At 48.3% G+C, this 13138-nt stretch overlaps 1 protein-coding gene across 7 annotated transcripts in view; it reads right to left on the bottom strand.

Annotated features, from left to right (window-relative positions):
* Positions 1–7315, bottom strand: part of NPRL3 (NPR3 like, GATOR1 complex subunit) — a 53648-nt gene extending 46333 nt beyond the window's left edge. The window contains exons 1-2 of one of the 7 annotated variants that reach the window (XM_064520584.1): positions 7003–7315; positions 4709–4778 (exon numbers count right to left, since the gene is read on the bottom strand). In XM_064520584.1, coding sequence (XP_064376654.1) covers positions 4709–4778; positions 7003–7120 — 188 coding nt within the window. In that variant the 5' untranslated portion in view covers positions 7121–7315. Of the gene's footprint in view, positions 1–1221; positions 1299–4708; positions 4779–7002 lie in introns of those variants that run through there. The other 6 variants (XM_064520582.1, XM_064520583.1, XM_064520588.1 and 3 more) reach the window with 6 other exon arrangements.
* Positions 7316–13138: the final 5823 nt, after the last annotated feature.

Genomic DNA, 13138 nt, shown 5'->3' with positions numbered 1-13138 from the left:
TAATGTATGTTACTATATTTGCATCTTCATTAGAACATTTGCTGGCTCTACCCCCTCCAAAAACAAAAAAAGCAAATATTTCAAACCAGTTGAACAAAACACTACCCATGGCTTCAAAAGAGTTATTGTGTGTCTTAAATGCCTCATCTTTTTCCAGAAAAAAAAAAAGAGACTGGCAGGCATCTCCATAAGCTGTGAAGGGTATATACCATTGGTAAAGCACTCGAAGGATTTTTTTAGAGAGAGCAAATGGTGAAAGGCTGCCAGCAAAGAGAGATACTTGACAGGCTATTTGTTTTGCCAGTGACATTTTTCTGAACACCTCTACTGTATGGCCAACATCAGCACATTTCAAACATTTTTGTTACTTCACTTGCTTTTGTAGGGAAGAAAAATCTCTGTTCTAAAGACTCAAACATAAAGCTCCATTGAGCAGAAATTAATGCAGCAAATACATATCAGTAACCTACAGGTAGATGCGCAATGAATATGCTGGCCATTGTCTTTAAAAAACCAAAAAGCATTACAAAGACCGGGAAATTTGAGTCTGAAGGCTAAAAGAAATCCAATTTAGCATGCAAATATGCAGTATGGAAATGGAGAGTTAAGAGACCTAAATAGATCTAATTCTGTCCTTAATGAGGCCATAAAGAAATACACACACCTCACTTGCTCCAGGAGAGATCGGCTCAAAATTAATTAATTTGGGTTCCCACAGACTAGAAGCAAGCTCAGCCTTATTTAGCATACGGTGGATCCTAGATTACTAATAAGTTAAAGACAGACATCCAGCATAACAGAGAATGGATCTAACCCTCACAAGAACTACTGCAGCAACAAGATAAATCTGAAATAACTTCCATTGCTGAACACAAAAACAAGGGAAATATTCAGCCCTTCAACACTGCCATACTTGCCATGCACCATCAACTCGACCTAGCAGTCTGCCCTCTCCAAAGCCCTAACTTCTGCCCCCAAAACATCGAGAGAATCTACTGACATGGGGATATTTAAAGGAATTTTTTTGCCAACTCTGTCTTGAAGAAGCCTTCCAGAAATAACATGAAGACATTTCAAAAATTATTTTCATCTGTGACAACTCCAATCAGAAAATCAACAACAACAAAAACCAGGCAGGATTTCATGTTGATGAAGTCTCTCCTTGAACCACTAAAGTGACTGCTTCAGGAAGAGAACCGCTGCAAGTCAGAACAAACTCACGCGGACAGAGCTGCTGCCTCTTGGGGAACAGTTCTCACAAAAACAGTCACTCCGTCCCTCATCTCTCCAGCCTGATCTTCAATGCAAACCTACAAAACACATTCCAAATAGGAGCTGAGGAGCAAAAATTCATACTGTCCCTGAGGGAAGAACCCCACAGGCTCAGTGACGGTATTGGTTTTGTGGCACAGTATAGTTAAACTCCACTAGTCTACTCACATTAGGCAGGCTATAAATCATACGCATCTCTCTCTCTCCAAGACCTCTGCACTTTTCTGCCTCCACTCTCCCACTAGTGTTTCTCCTATTCCACAGGTGCCAACTTCTGTTACTACTGCAATGATCAAACTCATACACATCAGGACTCTGAACAACCTCTTGTACACAGTTTTGAAGATCCTTTTTTGTTTCATGCTGGAAGAAGAGCTTGTGCACCCAAAACTTGCATGTTTCTTCCACCTATATCAATTAGTCTATGAAAGATACTATCTCTGCCAATAAACCTCCTCTTGCCTAATGTAAATTAACAGATCTCTGTACAGATAGCATCAGTGATTTCTTCCACCAGTTGTTATCACTGAAGAGAAGGATATGTTTAGCTGCTGCATCAGTTGCATGGCTGCATTAAATGGATCTAAAGCCCTCCTTCTATGTTGGCACAGGGAAAGAAAGCTGTTTCAGTGGATTAACAGCACTGATGATGCTGGTATTGGAGAAAGGCTTTTCAATAAAAAGCCTGAAACAAATGCAAATTGAAAAAAGACTTTGAAACTCTGAATGCAGGTGCATAAGCACGTAAGCACCACGAGCAGTGTGCTGGACCTCTCCTGGTAGCTAGGGACCTCTGCCTTCCAAAATCTTCTCCAATTCAGAGAATCTCCACATAATCACACATATCCTCTTGAGACTCTCTTCAATGTATACATTCAACTTCTTAACTTCCTCACCTTAAACTATGTTTTCCAGTCTTCTAAGTTGCACCCTCTGCTACATCACCTCAGATTTTTAAATACCTTTTTGGAGCACAGAACTCCATGTTCAAGTGACTTTTATGTAAATATTTAAATACAAGTTGCGTGTGTGTGTACACATGTGAGTGTGCACATGCACATGTTTGAGGACTGAGAGTGCACACTTTACAATGCAACATGCACAGCAGATTTTGCCACCTGCAATGTTGAGGTGTTCTCTGATCTTCTTCTGGCCTTGTGTGTACAGCATCTCCAGGAACCAATGGCACTCTCTTTTACTGCTAGCTTGAGAGTTGCCTACAATGTTCTTTGCACAACACTCTCCTTTTAACAGTGTCACATGCTGATCATGACAAAGCTCCTAGACACTCAGCAATCAGAAGCACTCCTCAAAGGTGGGACGTTTCTGTATTTCTGAACTCTCCGATCAAGTGAGAATAGAAAACATCTATGAAGTTACAGAAGTTGGAATATGACACCTAGCAGAAGCAGAACCAGCATTTTGATGGCAACATAAATTTGAGTTCTACGATCTTCTAAAGCATAGGAGAAATTTCTCCCCTTCTCCCATACCTTCATCTGCATGACAGCTGTAGAGTGATCCTGAGGCTATGATATTAAGGGACTTCCTGCTAACAGGCCTTTGCTGGCTGATGCATCAACTTCATCAAGTAGATATACAGTTTATAAACTCCAGTGATCTCAGTAACAGTCAGGTGCAGGCACTGCAGCACAGATTTGCATGTGCTGCTATATACAAAAGCATACAGATGGCAACAACTTCTTTCTGATGACCATCACTACAGAGGGGGATTTCCATCTTAATACTCCTCCACTCAGTGCTTCAGGTCTCTCTCGATCCACCTGATAGAGTGCCAATAAGGCGATACTTTGAGTTTAGTGAACTCTGTTGACACCTCAATTCTTTTAAACACTCAAATCTTAGTAACAAATACATGAGCAGGGGTCAAAGCACTAGCCTTCAAGCACAGAGTTTTGGACACCACTGCAATAAAATGATCTAATTCTTTATTTGGTGTAGGCTACATGCTATCGCATTCAGTCTACTTAAAGCCAGTTTAGGGAAAACACTAGATTAAGAGCAGTTTTTCTCAATCTGACCTGAATCTAAAGTGATATAAGCTTTTCTTCTGTCACTTAAGTAGCCACATACTCCAGCACCTTAGTTCAGCACCAGACAACATCGAGTGAGCACAGCTCTGCACTGAGACTTTTGTTTAACCTGCCAAAACAGCAGAGGCAACAAGAATCAGTGTCAGACAGAATCTGGCATAGTTCCAACAGCTGTTTGAACAGCGACCAACAAATCCCTGAGATAACCAAAAAAGATGTGCTCTGAGCTTTCCTAAGGTGCATGCTTGATACTGTCCACGGCACAGTCTTAAATGCCATTCACTAATTACCAAACTTAAGAAAGCCTGTTTTGCTTCCGCTGAAGTTGTGCTTTGTACTGTATTGGACTCAGCGAACACATGAGAGAACGCTGCGTTTGAAGGTTTCAAAGATATCAGAAGAGGCAACAGAAGTGAATGGCCTCAAGCAAGATGTGTCACTCACTTGTGTTACACCATTTTCCTAAGTTCCTAATGCTGGAAAAACATAAGAACTTGATGACGTTTACTGTCATTGGTGGTTTTAATTTCAATGAAATTATTCTCAGTCATAAAGTTAAGAAACATTTTGCAAGGTTGGGATCTAAATTTCTCTTTTGGGGCAAGTGACAACAATTCTTATTTACTCTTAGTGAGAGAACAGCAGCAACTACCCTATTATTAATTTCTGAGAATAAAAAACACACCACAAAAAAGATCTGCAATCAAACTATCGGCCAATAGACAAAAACACTTCTTGTCTTTCAGAAATATCTCTCATATCAGATAGTGATAAATTTAGAAAAAAACAAGATTTTGAATGAGCTACAAAGAACTAATTAGAGAGTCCTTTTGTATGCATGTGCATGCTGAACAACACACTATTTTCACTACTTTACCCACTGATTCCCTTTAACTTCAAAAACTGTCTTTAGTCTCTGTATCCTTCTGAGCTACTATTTCACTCCAATGACATAGGGGCAGCTATCTCTGGAGAAACAAAAGTAGCTATTCATTAGTGCACAGCAATTCTATATGACAATTACATGAGCTAGGGAAGAATTTGAGCCAACTGTAATAATACAGTTAGAGGCAGGCAGGTAAAGAGAAGTGAAATTTTGCCAAAGGATTAATACTTCTAGCACTGAAAGAGTAATACTGCCTAACAGGCACAGACCACCTGACCTTTATCTTGCCCAGAAGACAGTAAATTCAGTAGCTCATGAGATGTTCCTCATTACCAAATACTGATTTGCTCATAACTTGGCACTAAAGAGTCTCTTTGCAGGTCTGCTTCTATACAGTCCATGAGACTTTGCCTACTGAACTAGTAAGCAAGAAAGCAAGAGGCCACCCCCTCCTCTGCTCCAAACTCCTAGACAAGGAGAAATATTTTACCCCTACCTGGAGTCCCCATCTTGATCCTCTGTGGTGTCACCTGAACTATTCACAGCATATCGACTCCTTGGTTTACCTGAAGCAAAGAGGAAAGAAAACTCTTTCAAGGAACAACCTCCTTAAAGTGTCCATTAAGGGAATACTGATGTCCATGGCCTTTTAAAAATTATGTATAAGGCAGATCTAAAAAAAAAGTTTTATTAAAAGCAGGAAAGTCCTTCCCTTTTACCTAGTGGTACCAGATCTTGGGTTTTTTTCTATTTTCACTCAAGAACATATCAAAAAATACAAGCAAGAGGTTTACATCTTTGGGGAAGTCAGAGAAGACATCAGAACATTCACAGGAAGAACTTTTCTCCCAAGAACCAGGTAGCATAACTCTGACAAACTCCTTTCCCTCATTATTGCTGAGGTTTGAGGATCATGGAGAAGCTTCCAGAAGGCCCTCCTGCAGCAGCAGGTATCAAAATCTATTACCAACAAAAAGCAGGAGGGGGGAAAGAAGCAGACAGCCAAAAAATCCTTCCAAATTTCATTTATAAAAACAAAAAGGGGTTCAGAGAAGATTCTCTCCTGGTAAAAAGTGACTCAGTATGTAAAAATGGATGTCAAACCTCTGATGACGTAAGGCAGTTAGCAAAATGAGGCAAGTAAAAACTTCATCATCCTATTGCAACTTTAGGCCAGGTACCAAGATAAGTACCCGCTCAGCACCTCTCATATTTGGTTTGGTATAAGTCCATGTGCTGAATGATGCTCAAATCATCAAAGGTCTTAGGCACCAAACATACTGATATGGAAAGCTGACTCTAACTCGTCTGCAATTGCATCGTCTGGAGACAGCTTAGATTTGAAAGCAATGAAACTGTCTCCTAAGGCACTGAGTGTGTAAGCCCTCTCAGACCCTCGCTGGCTCTTCAGCAGGGTGTCCTACCCCAGGACCCCAGACTGCAGAACAGAAATACTCAGGAGGCCTTTGCAAATGGCCAGCGTGGGCCTAGCTTAATGCCAGCCCTTCTGGACCTCAGACAGCTTTGGGCAGAGCCATTTGGGTGAGTCTGCCTCTCCTGTTCCTGAGTCCAGGTGACCTTATTTACCCTGCTTTAGAGCTACAGGTGCAGTTATTCCACTTCTGGCCCCAAGCTCACTCCATGGGTGCAAGCAGGTCCAAGTCCGGCCCCAGACACCTTCTGGAATTGGGAATGTCAAAGGAAGGGGTACAACTAAAACTGGCCCTGCAGCAACCAGCTAGGACCTCAAAGGTCTGATTTTTCTATTTTACAGTATAAATGAAACCCCCTTCACCTGATTACCCAACATAACAGGCTAAAGTTTCTTAGCATCTATCCATTATCAGCTAAGTGCATTTTAACCTATTTAAGCTCACTTAGTCTCTTCTGGATTCCTTCTCCCAGATTGGTTTCTTCTCTCTTCCACTTCCTACCCTGCCGCCTCCTTCCCTTGGCCTGCCCTTCTCCTCTTTTTCTCTACAGTTCTCAAAACCCACGTTGTTTCCACCGACCCAACCACAGCAGCAAAACACTGAATCACTAACAACGTTGTGCGCTCTCAGGCTTCAATTAACCTTCCACGACGGAGTCAGCAGGGCACCGTGGGGCACTCAGGGCACCTGCATGCAGCTCCTACTTCGAGCGCAGTCAGACAGATGTTGAACAGGGGCTGTGCCAGGCGAGCGGGTGTCACCCCCGGAGGCACTGTGTCCGCCGCCGTGCCCCAGGCGTGCCTGACCAACGAGGCCGAGAAAGGCGCAGGCGTACGCGAGGCAGGCCGGCGAGGCACCAGCAGCCAGGGCACGCGCAGGCCAGGCCAGCGAGGGCGTGTGCGTGTGCCAGGCCGGCGGGAGGGCTGGCAGCGGTGCGGGGAGGTGCCAGGCCACAGCGGCTCGTGGAGGGAGATGCCGGGGCACCAAGGGGTGGGGGGGGATGTGTGGAGCATGTGTTGGTGGACGATGCCAGGCCAAGGGGCGTGCTGGGGGACACGTGCAGTGCGGGGGGACGACGCCAGGCCAAGGGGCGTGCTGGGGGACACGTGCAGTGCAGGGGGACGATGCCAGGCCAAGGGGCGTGCTGGGGGACACGTGCAGTGCGGGGGGACGACGCCAGGCCAAGGGGCGTGCTGGGGGACACGTGCAGTGCGGGGGGACGATGCCAGGCCAAGGGGCGTGCTGGGGGACACGTGCAGTGCGGGGGGACGACGCCCGGCCACCGAGGCGTGCGGGGCGCCGGTGGCAGCGCGGCGGCCAGCAGCAAGGCCCCGCGGGTCCCGGCGGCGGCACTTACTGGCCTGGGCGGCGGGGTGCTCGGCGCCGCGCTGGAAGGGGAAGCGGAAGAGCAGCTTGTTGCCGCGGCTGCCCGAGCTCACCAGGATGACGCTGATGGGGCTGGTGCTCTCGCCCATGCCGCCGGGGCCGCGGCCGGCGCAACGCAGCGCGGCGCGGCCCGCAGGAAGGCCGCCCGCCCCGGCCCGGCGCGGCCCGGCACCGCCGACTTCCGCTTCCGCGCGCCGCCCGCTGCCCCGGCCCGGCCCGGCCCGGCCCGGCGAACGGCTCCCGGCGCCGCGCTGCCGGTGCCCGCGGGCCCGCGGGGCGGAGCTGCCGCTGCCGCTGGCGGGGCGGCGGCTCGGGGCGCGCCGGCCGGGGGAGAGCGGGCAGAGCGGGCAGCCGCTCCCGGCCTCCACCTCGCCGCGGCCAGCGGCCCCGGTGCGGCCCAGCGCCTCCCACCGCCACAGCCAGCGACCCCAGTGCATCCCAGTGCCCCACACCGCCGCAGCCAGCGGCCCCAGTGCAGCCCAGTGCCTCCCACCGCCGCAGCCAGCGGCCCCAGTGCAGCCCAGTGCCTCACACCACTGTCCCAGTGCAGCCCAGTGCCTCCCACCGCCACAGCCTGCAGCCCCAGTGTGGCCACAGTGCATCTGAGTGCCCCACACTGCTGCAGCCCACAGCCCCGGTGCATCCCAGTGCCTCCCACCACCACAGTCAGTGGCCCCAGTGCAGCCCAGTGCCTCACACCACTGTCCCAGTGCAGCCCAGCGCCTCCCACCGCCACAGCCAGCACCCCCAGTGCGGCCCCAGCGCAACCCAGAGCCTCCCACCGCCACAGCCAGCGGCCCCAGTGTTGCCACAGTGCATCCCAGTGCCCCACACCACCACAGCCCACAGCCCCAGTGCATCCCAGTGCCTTCCACCACCACAGTCAGCGGCCCCAGTGCAGCCCAGTGCCTCACACCACTGTCCCAGTGCAGCCCAGTGCCTCCCACCACCATGGTCAGCGGCCCCAGTGTGGCCCCAGTGCATCCCAGTGCCTCCCACTGCCACAGCCAGCGGCCCCAGCACAGCCCAGTGCCCCCAGTGCCTCACACCACCGCAGCCAGCATCCTCTAGCTCAGCCCACTGCCCCAGCGCAGCCCAGCACCCCCAGTTCAGCCCGGCACCTCACACCCATAGCCAGTGTCCCCAGCTTGTCCCCGGCCAACACCTGGTGACCACAGGGCCGGGGTTTCCAGCTCCCCTGCCCCGCCAGGCACACGGGACTTGCACCCAGGTTTGCTGTCTACAAACAACGCGCTCCCCCCGGTTTTGTACGGGAAGGAGCTTCACTCACGCATCTCCCCATGTGCCCACATGCCCCTTAATTTCTTTCATGTCCCCTGGCCTCTTTCAGTCCCTTTTACTCATTCAGTCATTTCAGTCATTATGATCTGACAACTTTACTAAATGCTGGTGGTAAATAGGGCAGAGTCACCCAGGGAGTGTCCCTAATGGCAGGGCTTGTTATTCACTCACAATTTAGACATTAAAGGATCCCCTCGGGAGGCACGCTTTGGAAATCAGGCCTCTCTGCTTCCCGTGCTTGTGGAAAGCCCTGTTTGATCTTGTTTCTCACGTTCCCTCTATGATCTCCGGGCACTTTATGGCCACAGTGTGCGTCACTGATACAATTTGCCATGTGAGCCCTGCAAATTTACACCTTCCTCTGGATTACTAGGTGAAACATTGCTTCCTCTGGCAGCTGTCTCGGTGCATTCGTCTTACCATTCGTCTTTTGTGTTAAACCGAGATCAGAAAGTTATCAGCAATTATTTTAGAGAATGGCCTGGGTTTTGCATGTGAGTTCTTCTGTATTTGATTGCAATACGTAGATATTTGAACACTCTGCACTATCCCTTGTACTCTGCAAGATTCCCATCCCAGGCCTCGCGCGGAGAAACGGGCAGTCAAAGAGCAAAAGGGAGATGAGCACCTGCAGGCAGCTCCGGGCGTAATCCGCACTGCCACGCTCCGCAAGGCAGATAACAATTGAAGCAAAAGTAGGTGTCATTGTGGTGAGAGAGTTGTTTGTTTGAGGGTGATTAAAGAGAAGTCCCATTATCACAGCAGAGCATTCTTCATGTGCCAGCACTGGGCAGCTGTGTTAAAATTTCCCAGTGTGTCCTCTTTGAAGCATAATTTTCATTTTTTAAATAATAAATTACACACACATTTGTCATTTGAAGCTCTAGGAGGCTGTAGCTTAATTAAAACAAAGTTTTGCAAGCCCCTTGAGCACTGGCAGGAAACTAAAGAATAAAACCAGGGTTTAGATTCTCCTTTCAAGATTTACAAAACTCCATCTGCCCCAAATTCTTCAGAGTTAGAGTAAACATATGTGCCACCGTTATACGTTGAAATCACCTTCGAGAGGGAGGCAGTCCCCATGCAGAAGCAGGCACCAGAGGAATGTTATCCTTGAGCTCAGAGAGAGACTGCCATTAACTCAATCACTGGATTTACAGTCAGGGCTCAAGGGAATTATAATCCCATTTTTATAATGAGCAAACATGTCTTTTGCTCGCTTCTGCCCTTTAAAACAAGAGATAAAATCCATTTGTGCCTCTTACAGCCTGAATCTTGAGCAGGAATAGAAAAGACCTATGTTAATACTAAAAATCGCTTTTCTCACATGCCATCTATTTGGGTTGTTCTTCCAGGAGCAGGATGTGGGCGGCCGGAGGGACCTGTGGCCGAGCTGCTGTTCAGGATGCCAATACCCGTGCCAGCCTGGCCTGCTGCTCTTTGCCAGGACTGGCAACATTTTGCAGACTGGTGACAAAGGTTAATTATCTGCCCAAAGGTGCACATCCTGCTACCGATTTATGAATAATAATTCTGAAAAGCAGCAGAAAAAGAGGGAGGCAAGTCAGGTGCATTCTCCCGGAGGACACAGCTTTATAGTCGCTCCCGCAGGCAGAGGAATGACAGTGATCGGGCTGTCCAAGTTACCCCATGGGGCAGCTGGAACCTCAGGGCAGAGGGACTTTGCAGAGAGGCCCGTGTAAGGACAGAAGGGTGACCGTCGCCCTCCCACGTCATGTTGCAGCACGTGGCCATAGGTCTTGCTTCTCCCACAGGCATATTCTTGAAGAGCTCCCACAACTGTCTCCAGTGCAGCGCTGGTCCTAGCCAAGCGGTGAGCTCCTTCTCACAAGCGGCTGTTGCCTTTTGGTTGCTCTGGCTTTTGTGATAGTGCGAGAGTAAGTCTGTGGAGATGAATTAAAATTCAATAAAGATTTCAGAGATGAGCAATCAGATACGAACTAACAGGCCTTCTGTGTGGACATCACTGTGATCCTCGTGCTTGCGCAGACTTTAATCCTCCAGTCACATGGAATCAATGTCCAGGCTAAACAGGGGGCAGCAAAACGGGGAGGAAGGTCCCTGCCTCCTGCCTGGCTGCGTCAGGATCACGGTGACTTCCCTCGGGAGCCGACCGAGTGACCTCTGCTTGAAAGCGCCGTCACTGAGCAGAACTTGGAGCGTAGCCCCGCAGCGGGCAATGCAAGGGGGAGCACTCTGTGGGGGGATGAGGCAAAGACATGTATTTCACAGCAGCAAGATTATTTTCAAGGTAATTTTTCTATGGGAAAATGTAAGTTTTTTACAAACTTTAAGTGCTCAGCTTTACAAATGCAGTTTTTGCAAACTTTAAGTAGCAAGGGGTGATGAGTGCAGTCTCCCTTGACACCTCCGTCCATTTAAGCTGTTTAAACTGCATATTACTTTTTCCTGTGCCCTGGCTGAAGGATTGCTGCCAGCTATCAGAGGTAACTTTTAATTGGAGACTGCTCTGAACCACACCCATGTAGCTGAGCAGAATTAGCTCTGGGTTTTTGGTGGACCACAAGCTCATCTTAATGTGGACATGCACAGCACATATGCTACCCTAGTCTGGACATACTCCAGTCCACACATGATCCAATTCCCTAGAAGGGCTTTCTTCTAAGCAGGATGACCATGTCTGGGGAACATCTTCTGTTGCTGTTGGCAGCATTTGGCGTGAAATGAAGGCACGTCTTGGTGAGGAATCTGGCTTACATGTATCAACCTTCTCAGCACAAACCTGTGGGACTGGGCAGAGAACGCTATCTGACCTCTCTGATTGCACCAGCCAGCTCTCCACGCACCGCTGCCAGCACGCAATGGTGTGTTGCTTCTGTAATTTATCAGGGTGGCAAAGAGATTTACTGGAGCCTGGGCTACATGTGCTGGCAGCAGCGACCATCTCCAAACGGGTATTTCTTTGGCACTTTGCCCAGTTATCTGTGATTACAGACCTATGCTGGTCTTTCCTTTTCCTGTTTGGTTCTTCACCCACCAAGTGTGCCCTGAAGCTGCAAGTCTTTTAGGCTAGGACCAGGTTTTCCCATGCATGTCCAGCATGTAGCACAGTGCACCCCAGCACTGTCTACGTTGCGGGGGACTATTTTACAGCACAAGGGGTCAGTAAGAATTATACAGCTAGAAATGGAAGACTTGCAGTATCAGACATATAGCGATGAAACTTCAGGGAGAGCTCTGTACAAGTGAACTATAGATTTAGGAAACAAATTGCTAGGAAACATCTATGTTGCTATCTGAGGAAGCGACCTGCTCTCAATGCTTCAAGATCTATGGACAGCAGGAAAGCCCACGTGTCTGGCTCGGCTTTCTCACATGCACGTCTATTTTTCTAGGACCATGCTCAATTTCATAAGCTCAGTCTGCATGTATCCATATGAATCATTACTACTGGTGGTGTTATAAGCAAAATTGATTGTGGAATGAGTCCCTAATTCTTTGCAAGAAGCTGGCAAAATGAAGTCCTGGCAGTGCTGAAATGAATGTCAAAATCTCCACTGCTTTGTGCAAAATCAGGGTCTCACTCTGTCAGAGTCCAATACTCTGACCAGGTTGTTTTAGATATTCCACAGGCTGATGTGGAGGGTGTAATGTTTAATATCAGATTTACTTATTTGAAGATATTTGATGCTACACAGGATGCTGATGTAACAGTGATACAGCAAAATACTGAAATTACAATACAAGTGTAAGTTACACCTAGCAAATTACAGCCATTGCAATATACAGTTCAATTACAATGCAAATGTAATTCCCATTACCAGTCTCTATAATACGCTCACCATCATGACGCTGGGCATCCCCAGGCGCTGGGAAGGAATACGTGGGTTGAAACCAGCTCAAGCCCACTGTTCTCTTCAAAGCTGTTTTGTTAGTTGCTCAGTTTTTGTACTCTATGATGGGATAAGCCACATATATGCTCCCCCTGTGCTGCTCTGGCTGACTCACAGAGACATTCATACTCTTTTGATGAACTTGAGAAAAATATTTACACCACCAGTTGATTCACTCAACTGTGATATAGCCAGTTGACCCGTTCAACTGACATAGCCGTTTACCTAAAACACAGGCCACCCTCTGGTCCCCTTTGTGTTGAGATAAATCGAGCTTTCTTTGCAACAGCTGTGGTCAGTCACTTCCTATATTCTGTTAGGAGCCTTACAGGCACATCGCCTTTGCCCATCTCCTCTGAACCTTCTTCCATTGTGGACATTTATTGGTCCATCACACACTCCCGCTCTGAACTACACTGAGCACCTCCCAGCCTGACCCTGGTGCTACCTAGGAATCATTTTGTATGAGTATTGGGCCATGCTGCTGCCACGTGTACTGGAAGTGTATGACCTGCCACTGCAAAACCCAGGGGCCTTGTGTACGCATTTCTGAAGCAAGGAGGCAAACGGAGATTTTTCTGCAAACTTCTCAGTACGTTTGAAATCCACACACTCCTCAGCTTAGTGATGTGTCCTAATACTCTGTCACTGGAATTTTCCAGCATTATCTCGCTGTTCATGTATCAATATGTGTCCAGACAATTTCTTCGGGCCACACAGCCATTACGTTAAGAAGCAAGAAGCTGATAACACCAGCAAACGAGGAGGCCAGTGCACTGACCCTTGCCGAAATAGACGTTGTTTCACAGGGAGATAAGAGTCTCCCACGTCCATGGGTGGGCCTCAGGAGTGACCAATGAGCGTGAACAGCTGCCAAGGTCCGCTCTCCTCTTCCTCTTTATAACCAGGGCTGCGAGGGCAGTTAGCACA

The sequence above is a fragment of the Dromaius novaehollandiae genome, chromosome 14 (genome assembly GCF_036370855.1).
Source record: "Dromaius novaehollandiae isolate bDroNov1 chromosome 14, bDroNov1.hap1, whole genome shotgun sequence".
In the NCBI taxonomy this organism is placed as follows: domain Eukaryota; kingdom Metazoa; phylum Chordata; class Aves; order Casuariiformes; family Dromaiidae; genus Dromaius; species Dromaius novaehollandiae.
Note: the sequence above shows the minus strand (reverse complement) of the source record. Positions and strands in the feature narration are given on the sequence as shown.